The sequence below is a fragment of the Pyrgilauda ruficollis genome, unplaced genomic scaffold (genome assembly GCF_017590135.1).
Source record: "Pyrgilauda ruficollis isolate IOZ18807 unplaced genomic scaffold, ASM1759013v1 scaffold47, whole genome shotgun sequence".
Taxonomy (NCBI): Eukaryota; Metazoa; Chordata; class Aves; order Passeriformes; family Passeridae; genus Pyrgilauda; species Pyrgilauda ruficollis.
Window position 1 is genome coordinate 3,137,752 of NW_024526266.1, and position 16,576 is coordinate 3,154,327.

At 56.0% G+C, this 16,576-nt stretch overlaps 1 protein-coding gene across 1 annotated transcript; it reads left to right on the forward strand.

Annotated features, from left to right (window-relative positions):
* Positions 1-7,354: 7,354 nt before the first annotated feature.
* On the forward strand, positions 7,355-8,814 carry IER5 (immediate early response 5). Its single transcript, XM_041479121.1, has one exon. It carries the CDS (start codon positions 7,504-7,506, stop codon positions 8,203-8,205), a length of 702 nt encoding a protein of 233 aa, XP_041335055.1. The 5' UTR covers positions 7,355-7,503; the 3' UTR covers positions 8,206-8,814.
* Positions 8,815-16,576: the final 7,762 nt, after the last annotated feature.

A 16,576-nucleotide genomic window follows, 5' to 3' on the forward strand; every position in this document is an offset into this window, starting at 1 on the left:
CCTGTGCTTCCCGAAGGTGGCAGTGGCCCAGCATCCCGAGCAAAGGCAGGGAAGAGGCACAAACCCTGTTTGCAGAGGTGCCTCCTCAGCATGGGAACAGGAGAGCCAGCTTTTGCAATCCCAGCAGCTTTCCTCACGCTCACCCTGGGGTGGGAAGGCTGAGGCACACGTTGAACTGGTTTCTGCAGCTCTTGGGCTGAGAAATCCACCTCCTGCTCTGGCCAGCCCCACACCAGGAGTGGTGCAACAGGTGGGAGCTTTAGGGCTGGCATTTGCTGGCCTTTCCTTGCTGAATTTGGGATGACTTTCCCACGCTGGCAGGATTTGGGGAGTCCCTGCCAAAGGTGTGCTTAGCATGGGAGGTTCCCTCCAGGAACAAACAGAGTTCCAAGGAGTCGCTGGTCCAGTTTGTCTGTCCCTGTCCCTCAAAGACCTTGTGCTTCCCTAAAACCTCATGATCCTCTTGTGACTTCCACCTGTGCCTGAAACCTTTGCTGCACTGGGAATGGAAAAGGGAAAGTGTCCTGTAGCCTCTTAGAATTACTAGGAGTAATTACCTAGAATTTTACTTTCAGAAATCCTTCAATAAATTATTTGAAAGCTTTATTCACTTATTTGAAAATGTTTTGGTTTTTTTTACAGAATCACTTAGGTTAGAAAATACCTAAGATTTTTGAGTCCATTTGCAAAAAAGTGCAAAGCTTCACAGAGCAGTTGAGGAAAATAAGGATTTTTACCAAAATCTAGGGAAGTAGTAAATTTTCAAGGGATAAAAGAGACAGCCTGGTCTTTGATACTAGAAATTAATTTAGGTGATGTAATAAATAATTTACATTTTCTCCTGAAAGCCACTCCAACCACGCTGTGGTTTATATTTTTTAGAACCAGGCTGTTTTTTGCTATTCCATAAGGGAAGCTCTGATTTGGGGCTTGGAGGCAGCGAGGAGTTTTTTGGGAGCTCTTCAGCATGCTCAGCTAAGCAATTCCTGCTGGGAGAGGAGAGCTGGGTGCAGAGCACACAGCTGCAGAACTGGTCAGGAAAGATCTGATGAAACATTTCTGCACCGTGAAAAGTGCCAACTCATCAGAATCCCAGCTGTCTGCAGGGAAGAGCTGGGCTCCCTGGAACTTTTATCAGGAAAATCTTCGTGGCATGTGTTTACACGCATGGGGGGTGTGTGATCCCATCCTAGCTTGGTGCAAAGAATGTGCATTTGGTGTGGAAGATGTGCCTTTTCTTCTCAGGGAAAAGCTGGATTGGTTTGAATTTGGATCTACAAAAGTAGAGGGGACTTTCCCCTCCCCACCCCTGAGAAGGTTGTACAGCTAAAGGAAGAAGCCATAAAGGTTTTCGGATGCTTTGGTGGTTTTCCTCCTCATTTTCGTTTTTAGTGCTAGTTGAAAATTGTCAGTGGTGGTTTTAAGAGGGTTAAGGCAGGGATGATGATACAAAACGCTGGTCTGGAGTTAAATATTCAGTGTTCTGGGGAATGAAATGGGGAAATGAAGTTGAGGAAAGGCAGCATTGCTTTCTGCAGGATGAATCCCTGGGATTGCCTGCCGTGGGGTGCCAGGGGTGCTGATATCTTACATGGATCCAAAAAGAGATAGTTCAATTTCAGAAGCAGCAAAGTGCTGGACTGCCAGGGTCCTTGTTATGGATGAAATAAGAAGGAATTTTTCCCAGGTGGCTTTTAAACCCTAAAAACTCCCTCGTAATTCCCGTCCATGGATGATCTCTGTGGGCTCCAGGCTCCTCACAAACCACGAGAAGGACAAGGTGGTGCAAGGAAGAGGGAAGGGGCAGAGATCAGCAGGAGCTGAGGCAGCCAACCCCTGCTGCCAGGCACAGATGTTTCATTTCGCAGTTCCCCTTGGTGGGAGGAGGGATTTGACACAGAGAGGATCTGCTCTGCCCTTGCAGAGGATCTGCTCTGCCCTTGCTGCTCTCAGCAGAGGCTGCTCCTCTGTGGTGTGATTTTCTGGCAGGTCCCAAGGTCCCCGGGGGCCCTGGGGGACCTGGAGGGAAGCGGGAAGCAGAGCAGGCAGCTCCGTGGCTCGGGAGCATCCCTGTGCCACCTCCCCATCCCGCCTAAGCGGGAAGCAATGGCACCGAGGACACATCTGCACTCTGGGAATGCGGCTGTCGTTTGCCCCATGGCTACGGGGAAGGTGACATTGAGATGCAGGGAGAGGGGGTGAAAGATAATTAGGCAGAGCCTCCTTTGGGCAGGCAAAGCTGCGGAGTTCCTGTGATTAATTGGAGATGTTTAGCCCCAGTCACCGAGGATGCTGCCTGCTTGAGCTCAGAGTTTGCTGGGGAGAAAATCACTCAGGTGAAAAACACGGGCTTTGCATCGCAGGGCTGGCGTGCTTCTTTATGCCCTGGACAAAAGGCAGCCTTTGGAAGTGGCACAGGACCCATTGCAGGCGTATCAGAGAGGGCAAAAAACATACAGGAAGGTGGACTACAATAGAAGGGTTGTCTGATAGGAAACCCCAGACAAATAAATGCATTTTTTCCCCAGGAAACCCAAACCAGTACCATAACCCACTGAAACATGTCGGAGTCACATTTTTTTTCCAAGGGAAACAGCTGCCTGAAGAAGCTGATAGCTGGGAGTGGGATTTTTCCCCTCCTCTTTGTGTTTGGAGAGGCTGCTGGAGGAGCAGCAGGATATCTGATGGGCAGAGGGACAGGTCACTGTTCTCCAGGGGAGCTGAGGGAAATCCCAAGCCAGTGGCTCAGAGGGAGGGAAGGGAAATTTTAAACCATTTGTGCACGGGGAGAAGGGGGAATCCCAGATCACTGGTGAAAATTTAAAAAAAAAAAAAAAGTGTAGGAGAGAGTCCTGCCTGCCTGGGATAGCAGCACTGTGATCTCTGCCGTGGGAAGGGGGTTTTAACCCTGGAAAACCCCTTTGCTTTCTAGTGTATGGCTGTGCTGCAGGCTCACACCTCACTGTGGTTTTGGGGCGGGTCTCTCAGCGCTCTCAGAAGCCAAGGGAGCTGCTTCCTCTCCTTTGGGTTTAGGTTTGTATTGATTTGTTTGTATTTGTTTCACTTGTGTTTGTCTTTCATTCATCAGCGATTAGCGTTTGGCTCTCTGGGCTGTGTTTTGGGATGTTTCCCAGCTCTTCTGACCTTATCTCCAAGCAAGGATAAAGCAGAGCAGTTGGGAACCCTGGGGGATTAGTTACCAGTATCTGATTGTGGCAGGTCCAGGCCACATCCACGTGAATCATTGATTTTTCTGGGGGAAAAAACCGAACCCTAGACAACCTTCCTCCTCTTCCTCCTGAGCTCCACATGGGTGCCTTGCAACTCAGATGTTTATTCCCATCCAGAAATGAACTCAAGCTGTGGATAGATTCCCATTTGGAAATGTTCCTCCCTGTCCTGTTTCGTTTACGTCAGCAATCACTGGGGGACGTGCCTGGATCTCCCAGGGGCTTTGGCTGTCCTGAAGTTCTGTTTTTGCTCCAGGCAGCTGCTGGTGTGAAGGCTTTTGCCTCAGCACCGCTGGTGGTGAAGGGCTTCTGATGGGTTTGTTCCCATCCTCCTCTCAGGAAGGGTCTAACTCATGAACCCTGGCCTGAGTAGAAGAGAGAGGCAGCGCAGCACGGCAGTGGCACTGGGACAGCCGGTGGTGGATGACTTCAGCGTGTGCTTCGAGGAGACCCGAATTTCACCGTCCATCCTAGGCTTTTCCACCTCTTCACTGCATCTGGCTTCCCCCTGGGGCCTGGGCCGCACATTTGGTGACAGCGAGGAGCTGGCGGGGGCTGAGAGGGGGTCAGGCGCCGCTGTCGGAACAGGATCTCTCTAACCACATCCTCATTCCGCGGGGTGCCGTGCTGGGAGCCAGATGGCCGGGACAGGAGGGGCTCCGGCAGGCTCGGGGGCCGGCAGAGCCGCGGTGCTGCCGGAGCCGGGGCTCCCCAGCATCCCGGACTGCTCCCGGCCAAGATGCGACCGCACGAATCCACGGCGAGCATCCCGGCGCCGACCTCCTCCGCTCTGAATTGAAACGCCTCCAAAAAAAGCCGGTGGTGTGCGCGCAGCCCTCTGCGATTATTAGTGGTACCACAAGCTGCTTCCTCCCTCCCCCGAGCTGCTTTTATGTCGCATTGTTTTCCTTTCCAGGTGGCCCACCGGGGCTGCCTCCTGGCCACCGTGCCGGCCGCAGCTCTGCTGGCGGAGAGGCCACCTTTGTCTGCCTGCCAGCCCGGCCGCCCCCTTCCTCCCCTTCCTCCTCCTCCTCCTCCTCCTGCTGCTGCTGCCAGAGCTATTTCGGGAAACAGCAGCTGAGCCGGAGGATTGTTAATTGTTCGTCAAACCCCTTCCAAGCCCGCTGGATCACATGAGGAGATTAGAGCGGCCGGTCACACCCTTTCCCTCCGCCTCCTTCTCCCGTATCCCCCCCTGACCCGCAGGGCTGGGGGCCATGTCCCTGCCGCGGGCGCACGGAGCGACAGGGGGTGCATCCAGCTGTGCCCAGCTGTGGGAAGCACCGGGATGCGGAGCCGTGGGTAGCTGGAGATGGCCGAGCTCAGCGGGCAGCCCCCGCGGGGCCGCTCCGGGCGCGGGCAGCAGCCTCGGGGCAGGCACAAGGAAGGCAGACAAAGCCACCCCAGGCGCTGACCTCAGAAGCTGCCATGTGACTCTGCCTCAAAGTTACTAAAGCATGACATCAGCCTGGGAGGGAGCGGCAGGGCTGCCACCAAAATACTGCCTGCCTTCAACCGGCTGCCGTGCTGCTGCTGCTGCTCGGGGTCCCCCGCCCGCCTCTTCCTTCCCTGGGTACCCCCAGGATAATTGCCATTCAAGGTAGTGCCTGCTAGAAAACAAATGAAAGCAATCGCTTTGACGACACACAAGATAAAGCCAGTCTAGTGTTTGGGTCATTCCCAGGGATGAGAATTAAATGTGTCTGTGAAGCAGCCCACTTTAGATAATGGTATACATATTAATATAGCGTGCATGCACCTTTGCTTTGGCAGATGTCCTGGACCATGATTCTGAGATGAGATGTTGTTGTGGAAAAGGAAAAACCATCACTCCATCTCTGCAAAGGGCACAGAGAGCAGGCAGATGTCCAGGCAGGAACATCTTTGGTGCCCCAGGAACAATGTGCTGATGGTTGAGCCTGACACCAGGAATGGTGTTGGTGGGTGAAACTCGTGCTGCTGGGTACCAGCTCTGCTGCCCGACGTTCTGCCCCTCTGCTCCTCCCTGCTGGTGCTCTGTCTGAGCACTGAGAGGGATGAGGGGTCACTCAGTCCCCATCCCCATCCTGCTAATCCCTGGTCAGAGCCGGGAGGGGCTGCTGGGCCGCCTGTTCCCAGGCAGGGTAGCGGCCAAAAGGCACTGCCTGCACCTCATGCCATGAGGGTGAGGTGGTGAGCAGCAGAACAGGTCAGTCTGCTCGGATCCAGGCATCTTCACCCCACAGAGCTCCCACGCTCTGCCTCCTCCACCTGCCTTGGGCTTTTCCCACCTGGTGTGGTGACTTTGCACTGCTGCTTTTTGTCCCTGAGTTGGGATATGCCCAGCTGAGATGTGTAAATCTGACTGTCTGACCTTCTGCTGAAGATGCAAGTGCCCAGACCTGGCAAACAGCAGTCCCGGAGCTGGTGGTGGATCTTCCAGGGGCACAGCCAGCCCTGTGCCACCAAGGGGACACTGGTGGTGGGCAGATGTGGGTGAAGAGCTGTGACTGCAGTCCCAGGCATGCAAGCCTGGACCTGCCCTGGCTGGTTAGGCTGACCTGAGGGCTTAGGACAGGGTGTTGCTGGCCCCTGAGGTGCGGGGAGCAGGTTTGGCAGGTCGGGAGAGCCTCGGTTCCCACCGCCGGAGCTCGCGTCCCTCCGGCCTCCCACGCCGGGTGTGGAGGGGACAGCCCCGTTCCCTACGGCCAGGACAGGCTCTCCCTGCTGTGGGCTAAGCTGGGACCTCCTGCCTCTGGGACTTTTTGTCGGTGGGGGAAGCTGGGCCTGGCTGTTTTGGCCATGTGGCTGAGCGTGCCCCGGTCCGGTCACTGCAGGTTTGGTGCAGGAGGGCTGGGCATTTTGAGATGTCAACACCCAGGCTGACATGCTGGTGTGTTTGACATCCAGAGAGTGGCATTTGAGGTTTTCCATCTGTGTTGGACCAGGAGGAAAATATACATTTGTCCTGAGCGTGGGTTTGTTGGTTGTTTTTTGGTTTTTTTTTTTTTTGGAGAAGGCTCTTGCTATGTCAACTATGCGTTGGTGTGGCCTCATCATCACCTTTTTTTTGTTACCTCTGAGACCAGCCACCCTTTTGTCCTTCTAGAAAGCCAGGACAGGATTACAGGCCAACAAAATATCATGACAGCCTGTGGCTTTCTTTTGGGGGAGTCTGTGGATTCATCCCCTGGGAAAAAAGGGATGGAAGCAAGTTGTTGTGTGTCAGCTGGGAGTGGAAACTGATACTCTGGGGCAGCACGTTGAACTTCCTTAATTTTCGGCCCTTTCACTTCTTTTCTGCTTGCAAATGGTGGTTAGTCCTTGGTGGAAGGAGGAGAGTCTGCACTCCGAGCTCTGAAACTTTCTCAGAGGCTTTCCTGGTGCCTGGAGCTGTGTCTGGGGGTGACAGTGTCACCCGCTGTGTCCCCCAGCCACCCTGCTGACCCTCCACCAGCTTTCACAGCTACAGCCCAGTGATGTTCCAGCTCCCAGCCAAGGTGCTCCAGGTTGCCGTGGTCCCCATCACCCTTGGAGATGCCCTGTTTGTCCTCCCCGTGGCCCTTCCCAACCCTGTTGTGGATCTTCTCTCTGCCCTGGGCTTCATGAGAGCTTCACTGCCAGACCCCTGGAGCAGAATTCCCCCTGGCAGCTGGGCAAGCACGGCTTTCTGCTCCACATCAGGGCAGATTTTCCGTGAAATTCTCAGAGACACACTTCGCCCTCCAGCCATCAGCACCACCAGCTCCTTCTCTAACACTGTAAGACCCCAAACAAGGGGCTGAAATTGCAGGAACATTCCCAACCTGACCAAACGGAGCCTGCTGTGGGTTTGATTTGTTTTGTCCGGTTTGTTGTTTGTTTTTTTCTCCCCGAGGAACGTTTCCATCTCTCTCCAAGGCCAAAATTCCCCCCGCTGCCCGCGTGGGGTGCAGCGAGCCGGGGGCGCCGCGGTGGGCCCCACCCCGCGCGGCGCGCTGGCGTTGCCGCTTTAAGAGCCCTCTCCGCGGGGCGAGCTTTCGAACGCGCTGCCCTGCGCCGCCATTGGCCGGGGCGCGCGCGCGGGGGCCAGCCGGCGGTTGGAGCGGCCGGCGGCGCGCCCTGATTGGCCGAGGCGGGGGCGGTATAAAAGGCGGGCGGGCGCGTGGGCTCGCTCAGTCTGCGGCGCGAAGGGGCGGTGTGCGGAGCTGGGGTGAGGCGTGGATTCCCCGCTCGGCCCGGAGTTTTAATTGCTTTTCTTTTTTTCTTTTAATTTTTTACTACCCCCCACCCCCTTCGCCCACCTGCTTTCCTCATGGAGTTCAAGCTGGAGGCGCATCGCATCGTCAGCATCTCGCTAGGCAAGATCTACAGCGCGCGGGGCCAGCGCGGCGGCCTGAAGCTGCACAAGAACCTCCTGGTGTCGCTGGTGCTGCGCAGCGCCCGGCAGGTCTACCTGAGCGAGCCGGGCTGCCCGCCCGAGCCGCCCCCCGCGGACGCCGGGCACCCCGAGGAGGAGCCACCGCCCCGCACCGCCGCCTGGGCGGCCGAGGAGCCGCCGCCGCCGCCCCCGCAGGACGAGGCGGGGAGGGACTGCCAGGGCCCCCGGCCGCGGCGCTGTTGCTGCGGCGAGAACCGCGGGGGCTGCGCCGGGGCCCCCCCGCCGCCGCACTGCCCCCGCAAGCGGAGCGCCGGCGAGCGCGGCCAGGCGGGCTCCCCGGTGAAGAAGCCCCGCCGCGAGGAAGAGGAGCCGCCACCGCCGCCGCCCTCGCCGCCCGGCGAGCAGGAGGACATGGAGACGGGCAACGTGGCCAGCCTCATCAGCATCTTCGGCTCCAGCTTCTCGGGACTGCTCAGCAAGGAGCCCAAGGGCCGGCGGCGACCGCCTCTGGACGGCGGCGAGGCGGCGGCGGGCACGGCGCCCGCCGAGGCGGCGGCCGAGCCGGGACAGATCTGCTGCGACGAGCCGGTGCTGCGGACCCTCAACCCCTGGAGCACGGCCATCGTGGCCTTCTGATGTCCCGGCCGCAGAGACTGGCTCCCCGCCGCGGGCCGGGGGGCCCGCAGGTGACACCCACCGAGCGCCGCGGGGCTCCGGCGCCGGCCAGACCCGGCGCCCTTCGCCGCCGCACGGGAGGGACCGCGGGGCAGCAGCGGCAGCACTTCCCCGTTCCCCGCCGGGTCCCGGCTGCCGGCACCCCCACTGGGAGCGCCCCCGGCCCTGCCCTCCCGGAATTCCCCTTCCCGGCAGAGCCGCCGCCCTCCCCGGCGCCCGGGGGAGGCTCCTCGGCTGCCGCCGACCCCGGGGGCGCCCCCGGCGGGTGATATTTTAAGCTTGGAAAGTATTAAGTTTATTAAATAAAGTGTCTATTTTGGAAAGGTTTAGGTCAGAACTCTTACATGGTGCTTTTTAAAAGTGTTTATTGAGAGGAACGAAGTTTACAGACGCTCTGACGGAAAGTCCTTGAGCCTGTTTGTTAGGCTTGGTAACTCCCGGTCTTTGTTGTATAAAGGCTTGGGGCTCCCGTAGGGAATTTTGTACAGTGTTCTCCTTCAGTGATGTATCATGTTTTGTATAAAATGTAATTTCTACGTGTACAACACGTATTAAATATTTTCAACTGTATGAGCCTAGTTCCTGTTTGTGCCCCACTGGCTCGAGGGGGAGGAGGGCAGGCAGCAGCCGGGGTGTGGTTCTGCATGTCTGTGGCTGGATCCACCCAGCCTCGCCAGAGGCTTGGGGCGGGTTGGAGTCCAGCTCTTCTGGGAGCTGGGGAAGAAAGGAAACTTATGTCAGGGTGCCTGGAGTCTTTCCCGGGATCTTCCAGGTGCTCCCACTGCTCTTCTGGCTACAGCTTCTTCTCGGGGCCGGAGCTGCCGTGGCATTTGAGGTCTTGCTCTGAAAGTACCTAATGTGCAGAGTCACTGGCTGTGGGTGGGAAGCGGTTGCTAAATCCCAGAGGAGCAGCTGGGTGCAGTCTGACCAGGCCTGTGGCACAGCTGGGCTGAGCACTGGCCTCCAGCATTGCCTGCTCACAGATCTGGATTGGGGCTGTGTGAGTGGCTTTTACCCAGCAGAACGCAGCTACTGCTCTGCAAGAAGTGTTTCTGTGCCTCTTCTTTGCTGCTACTTGCAGAATAGTTCAACCGATAAATATCAGGAGGGTTTTTTCCCCCTTCTCTTTCATTATCAGTAAAACTATAACTGGGTTAAAGTTCCTGCTGTTAGGGGTGGGGAGAAAAGTTTGGCCTCTGCTTCACAGTGAGTGGAGTGCCCCAAGGCATTGTAATTATACTGAATTGTGGGGGATTTTTTTTTTTTTCCTTGTTTCTTGCTGGAAGATTCACTAGAGGCTTCTCTGCTCCTAATTAATGAACTTTTCAACTGGGGATTGCGTCTCTGGCAAGTTGAAGATGTTTGTGTGCTGTGAAATGCAGCCTGGGATATCTGGCTGAAGCTTGGGAGCCCGTTTTGGGGGGTGCATAAGAAATTACCGATGTGGGGGTTTTAACACCTTGGACCTGTGAGAAACTGGAGGTGTTGGGCTGGGTCATCCCAAAGCAGGGGGATGGGAGAGATTAGGAGAAACTGCCTGGTCTGGGATGGCTTTGAGGCAGCTCTGCTACTTGGTGTACAATTTAATAGCTCCTCATTCTTAGGTAAAAGCAAAAGTCCTACCATCTGAATTTTCTAGGTAATTGCACCTAATGGTGACACAATTTCAGTCTGGTAGACAACACAAGGAAATGGGGTGTGATGAGACATTTCTTTTCACTCACTGACCTCTGGCAGGTGATACGAAGGTGCTGTCCCTGCTTCCCTCCTACAGGTGCTCTCCAGGAGAACCCCACACTCTCACTCCTGTCTCAAGGGAGGCGAGGAGGATCTCTCTAGTGAAAGGAGGATGGCTGCACAGTACTATCTCCCCCAGCTCTCCTGCTCTTAGGGTCAGAAGCTGGGCTGGAGGATGGAAACAGCCTCCTGCTCCTGCACCAGCCCAGTTTCCTTCCTACGGTTTCAGTCCTGCTCCTTGTCCACCAGCAGCATCTCCATGGAAGTGAATTATTTTGCCCAGCTTCCAAATCCCGAAAATGGGATGGGGGCACTCCCGATCTTGGCATTTCCAAGTTTTCTAGCATCCAACCCCTGGAAGATCACCTGGTCCTGCTGGTTGGTGTGGCCCTGGTGTCCCCAGACAGACAAGGCCCAACCTCCTCTGGCACAGAGCACCCAGCAGCGCTCATACCTACTCTGTCTTCCAGAGGAGAGTTGTGCAACGCCTTAATTGCTGCTGGCCTCTGCCAGCAGGGCAGAGACTGCGCACAGATGCCCACGCAGCTCCCTCGGGCTCGTGTGACCTCCCGTGGAGTTCTCCCTTCCCAGCTCATGGCCACGGAGCCGTGTCCCCGAAAGACCTGGCCCAGCTCCATCTGCTGTGCTGACACACGCCTCGTTTGATCCGTGCCTGGGTTTTTACGTGTGGGGTTTGCTCCCTGCGACGTGCGTGTCCCCAGGGAGCCTCTGGCTGCTGTGGCTGAGGGGGACAGAAAAAATAACAACAGAGATGTGATAGCTGCTGGTGAGCTCTGCTGAGGGTCTGCACCAAACCAGCCTCAAATTGAAAAGACCCCTAATAATGGCACTGTGTTGCTTTTGGAATCAATTTTTCTGTTTTATTTTTTACTTATCCAGTGCCTTTTTTTTTTTTTTTCCTCCCAATTCCTATAATCACTTTTACCTAAGCTGGGTTTCTTTTCCTTTGTTCATCTCTGTTCTGTTGTGCTGCTTCTACCCCTGGACTTTTCGTCTGCTCACAGAGCTAGAAATGAGTCTGATGGAGGGGACAGCTGAGCAAGGACAGGCAACGAGCTCAAGCTGAGGCTAATGACCCAAACTCACTGCCCAGGCCAATGATGAAAGAGGGAAGAGAAGCGCATAAATAAGCCAGATAAAAATAAAAACTTCCATCACTGGGGACAGAGGGTGACTCCTATGGAAACTGCCTCACCGGGTCGAGGAGGAGATGACTTAATGGGAAGAAGGCAGGATCCTACCCTTCCTAGAATAGCAACGAGCTGCTGGAAGCGCTGGCCTCGGCTGCTGCCCTTCCCCCAGCTCGGGTCAGCTCCCGTGGGAGAGGAGAAGTGCTGGGAAAATCCTCCAGCACAGCCGGAGGGTGGGATAGATGCTGGCAGAGGGAGCGTGGCAGCTGGGCTGCCAGGGTGATGCTTGGGAAGGAGGGCAGGCAGCAGCCTTTCACTTTTCTCCTGCTGTAATCATCCAGGAGCAATCCCTGGCTGCGGCTCTCCTCAGGGATACCTTCTGGGGAGAGGGAATGACTTCAAACCGGCTCTCGTCCATAAGGGAGTGTCAAAGGTGTGAATCATCCCGGTCTTTAAAGGTGTCTGGCCGGGCCAGGTGCCAGCAGGGGCGGGGGGAGACCCTCGGGGCTGGGGGAGCCCTCGGGGCTGGGAGGCGATGGGCAGCCGGGGGTTCGCAGGAGCTCCGCGTTTCGCTCTGGCTGCTCTCGCTCCTTCCTGGCCTGATGCAACCCGGCCGTCTCCTGCGGCATGGGAAGAGGAGGAAGGCTGTGCACACTCACTGCTGTAGCATCCTGTGTCAGCGCTCAGGAATCCGGCAGGCTGCTGGGAGAGGGGCGGGAGGCAGGCCAGCAGCGGGGCTCAGCCTGCTGGGGCCTCTCCCTGCTCGGGGAGCCGCGGGGAGCCCCAGGGTACCGGAGCATCCCTGGGGGCTGCACCTCCTGGGGTCTCTCCCTGCCTGGGTAGCCCAGGGACACCAGAGCAGCTCTGGCAGGAAGCTTTGCCAAAGGCTAAACCCCAGGACAGTTTTTTTTGTGGGGGGAAGGAGGGGTGGGGCTGTGCTGTGGCACAGCGCCGCGTGCTTAGATGATAGTTCCAAAGGCTGGGGAGAGGCATGCCTGGATCTCCCGTGCTGCTGCAGGGCTTGCATCTGTCTCCAATGTACTGTGCTTGCCAGTGATGCTCTGCCAATATATATTTAGGGTGGGTGGTGGGACCCACCCTCAATATAACCCCCCTCCCTGGTCCCCAGAGGGCTGGGGGGCTCTTGCAGGGGAGCAGGGAGGGGCTCCGTGTTCTCCTGGGCAGGGTGGTCCAGCCCAGGGGAGGGGGAAGGCGGTGGAGCTTCCTGGCAGGGCTAAGGCTCATGGAAAACTCCGGGGCTTCTTCCAAGGAAGATCCTTTGAGAGGCTGGAGCGGGGCAGAGAGAGGGGTTGGCACTGTGAGGGGATGGCTGGAGTGGGGAGAAGCTGGCTGGAAGGTGCCCAGAGCTGCCTTGGCAAGGAGGAAACCCAAGGAAGAGAGTTATTGCAGGCCAGCACGGGTTCCTGGAGGCAGGGTCAGGGCCAGGCGAGCACCGGGATGAGCGACAAACACAAACAACTCCCTTCTCTCGGCCTTCTGGTTGTGATTTCTGCTCCCGACATGCAAACCCTGAGGGGCCCCCTCCCCTCCCTCCTTCTCCCCAGCTGGGCGAGGGCTGGCCTGGCCGCCTAATGAAATGCAGAGCTGCTTGGGAGAGCAGGGGAAAAAAAAAAAAAGGCTCTGTTCGAGGTTTTGTGCCTCTGGTTTCCTCTGGCCCTCTCTCCCAGCGGGGTGATTTATTGGTGATGGAGCCTGGGGAGAGGGGGAGGGAAGGGCTTAGAGCTGCAGGCAAATAGTCATCGTTTATTTCCCAAGCACTCACGCGAGGCAAAGGGAAAAAGGGGAGGAGAGGGAGGTAAACTGCCTGGGCAGGGCTGAGGAGCATCATTTACTGGAGCTGAGCTCTCCCAGTTGCTCTGAGGTGGTGTTTGAGCACTTTGCACACCGAAGGAGCGGCTTTGAGGTGGATGCCCTCTCCCTCTATCCCAGTTTTCCCACTTTTCCTCCCTTCCCTCGGAGGCAGTGGGGTGCTGAGAGCTGCCTGCAGGCATCTGGGCTCACTCTCATGACCCTGCCCTCTCTTCTCCGGTGCAGCCAGGGGTGGACACCTCATCCTTTTCCCCTCTCCTGCAGCCACAGCCAAGGAGGCCCAGCCAGACCTTTCCCAGGCTGGCAGAAAAGCAGAGGTACCCATTGTCACTGACCTGTTTTCAGGCACCTGCGTGCCCCAAAAGTGACAGGCTGTGACCTGCCTGGCTGCAGATGCGTTTGCTGCCTGCAGCTACCCCGGCTCAGACCAGCCTTACACTTAAGCCGGGCTTTAGGCTCTGCAGCAGTGCCAGCAGCGAGGTGTCCCCGTCCTGTGGGATGCTCTGGTGTGCTGCTGCGTGGCAGGGTGACCTCCTGCTTGGGAGAAGCAGCCAGGGCTGTCTTTTTTCATGCTCGCTGCTCTGCTTGGGAACGAATGTGGTTTCCTAGGGGGAAGGTCTCCTCCTCCTCCTCTTCGCCTCTGCTGACAGCGTCTGACCTCAGCTGTCGTCCCTGGCGGTGCAGGGGATTAATCTGAGCCTCGGGACAGGTTGAGGCATGTCCAAGGCAGAGGGAGGAGAGCTTCATGCGTACAGACACAGAGGAAGGAACAAAAACAATTCCCAGGGAAATATTTTCCTGCTGCTTTTCCTGGCAGCGAGCAGAGCGGGAGGAAAAGACCTTGCTTTAAATTGCTTGCAGGAGAACTCCAGCCGGGGATCAGCTTTCCCTTGGCCTCCTGCACCTCCTGAAGCTCAGCCTCCACCCCAGACCCACGCCAGGGATGGCACAAAGGGTGCTTGTCGGATTAAGAATAATTTAGTCATGTATTTTGTAATTTTTTTAAAAATTTTGTAAAGCTTTATTAAGGTAACTAAAAAAAGGTAAATAGATAATAAAAATTCATTTCCCACAGGTGCTCAGCCCCCCGAGGTGCCACTCAGCATCCCAGGCTCTGCTGAGCCAAGGTGTAAATTCTTTGAATTTTGTAAAGTTTTATTAAGGTAATTTTTTTTTAAAAGGTAAATAGATAATAAAAATTCATTTCCCACAGGTGCTCAGCCCCCCGAGGTGCTGCTCAGCATCCCAGGCTCTGCTGAGCCAAGGTGTAAATTCTTTGAATTTTGTAAAGTTTTATTAAGGTTTTTTTTTTTATTTTTAAGAAAGGTAAATACATAATTTAAAGGTAAATAAATAATAAAAATTCATTTCCCACAGGTGCTCAGCCCCCTGAGGTGCTGCTCAGGATCCTGGGCTCTGCTGAGCCAAGGTGTAAATTCTTTGAATTTGGTGAAGTTTTATTAAAGGTAATTAAAAAAAAAGATAAATAGATAATTTAAAGGTAAATAGATCATTTAAAGGTAAATAGATAATACAAACTGATTTCCCACAGGCGCCCAGCCCCCCGAGGTGCCGCTCAGCATCCCGGGCTCTGCTGAGCCAAGGATTGCCTGCCAAGCTCCGGCTGCTCGGAGCCAAGCCAGGGGAAGGAACCTCCCCAGCACAGAGCAGGGTCCGCTGGTGGACTCTGCCCTTTGCCTGCTCCGGCCTCGGCCGCCCTCCTCCTCCTCCTCCTCATCCTCCTCGTGTGCTGTTTGCTTTGGCAAGCCGCAGCCTCCACCCTGCCAGCGCAGCCCTGCGCTCCGGGTCAGGCGGAGCGGAGGGAAGCAGGGAATGGGGAACAGGGAGGGAAATGGAGAAGCAGCCTGGCTGGCTGGGCGGATGGGACACGCCGGCCCTGCTCTGAAGGGCAGGAAGGACACGGCTGGCTCGGAAATCTGGAGGGTGGGCTGGGAGAGGCAGGAAGGGGGAGAGAGAGCAGGAAGCAGGGAGCATGGCCGGAGTGGGATGCAGAGGTGGGAGCCGCAGTGCTTGGTCTGTGGCAGCCCTGTGGGTGTCTGCTCCCCTCCTGGAAGCAGCAGAGGATGCTGGCAGTGTGGCACAGCAGCAGCAGATCCCCCCTGGTGCTGTCCCTCGTGGAGCTGGGGTCCCAGCTGGAGCGTGGCGGGAGCATCACCAGGAAAAAAAGGGAGGCAGTGGCTGTTTCAGTGTGTCCCACTCAGTTTCTCAGATTTATTCCTGCTAACTTGGGCATCGAGCAGTGCAGGCACGTGGGCTTTGCCAGCACATGTGGTTCTCCATGCCTGTCGCCCTGATTTTATAAGTTTTTCTAAGCCTTCTGATGTTTACATTCTTGTAACAAACTTTCTCACACTTTATGTAAATAACTTACTGTTTTGCATTCTTTTATAGAAGAAGAGAAATTTAATGGACTGTTGGTTTGCCCAGTGCCATTGGAGAGGTGACACTTTCACCTTCCAATCCACTGTCACTTTTGGAAATCTATAAATGTTGGAGTCAGAAATGAAAAGTGCTTTTTTACCTTGGGAGAGCTGCGTGTCCGTGTTGTGTTATTTCATGTGCTATAGCAACACGTGCCAGCTGCTCCATCCACCACGGCGGTGGCAGTGTGTGTTGGTGGAAATGCCACGCCAGGAGCCAGGGCAGGAGGCAGATTTGCCCCCAAGGGGCAAAACTGAGGGCACCAAGTGTCCCTGCCTTGCCTCCACAAAGGAGGCTGTGGGAGCAGTGCAGCGCTCTATCTCCATAGCAATGGGGCTGCTGTTTTTTAAGGCAGGAGGAATTGATGTGGGGTTTTTTTTTTTTTTTGCCCAAAACTGGCCCAGGGAAGCTTTACAGCAGTCAGAGTGCAATGTCAACAAGCATCTACAGTCTTGTGGGAATGAGCAACTTGTGAGACACTCTCACCTCTGTGGGGTGAGAGAGAAACCCCTGGAGCCCAAACTTGTCCCCCACCCAGGGCTGAGTGGATGGAAAACCCTCAGGACAAGGGTGTGGGGAGGGCAGAGCTGACCACTTTGCAGCCTTGTGTGCTCTGCTGGGAATGTTTGACCCCGTGAGCCCTGGACATGGTGGGGAGGCTGGGAGGAACCACATCCGGAGGAAGGCACAGCTCCCATGGGAAGGCAGGAGGGACGGAAGGACGGACAGGGGAGGGAACCGGGACTTTTCTTCCTGTCCTTTGGAACAGGTTTCCCAGATAAATGGATGCCCTATCCCTGGAAGTGTCCAAGGCCAGGCTGGATGGGAGCAACCTGAGATAAGGTGTCATGGATATGGCAGGAGGATTGGATCTTTTAAAGTCCCTTCCAGCCCAAACTATTCTATGATTCCTTCCACAGGTGTGGCAGGGGTGGCCAGAGAGAGTTGTGTGGTGTTTTCAAGCAGGGATTTTCCCCCTGCCACACTCGCCTTCCCAGCTGTGGCACCTGGCAAAGGCCATGGCAGCCCCCAGCACCCAGCCTGTGCCACTTCCTGCACTGCTGTGTCCCTGCCCTGTGGCTTTGCTGTTAGTGGAAAGCAAATGTCAGCAGGGTGTAAAGCCTGGACGGAGGGAGCTGGCTATAAACCCCCCTGGATATTCGTGGTGTTGT

Coding starts and splice junctions, on each gene's coding strand:
- IER5 (XM_041479121.1), top strand. CDS start 7,504: ATGGAGTTCAAGCTGGAGGCGCATCGCATCGTCAGCATCTCGCTAGGC.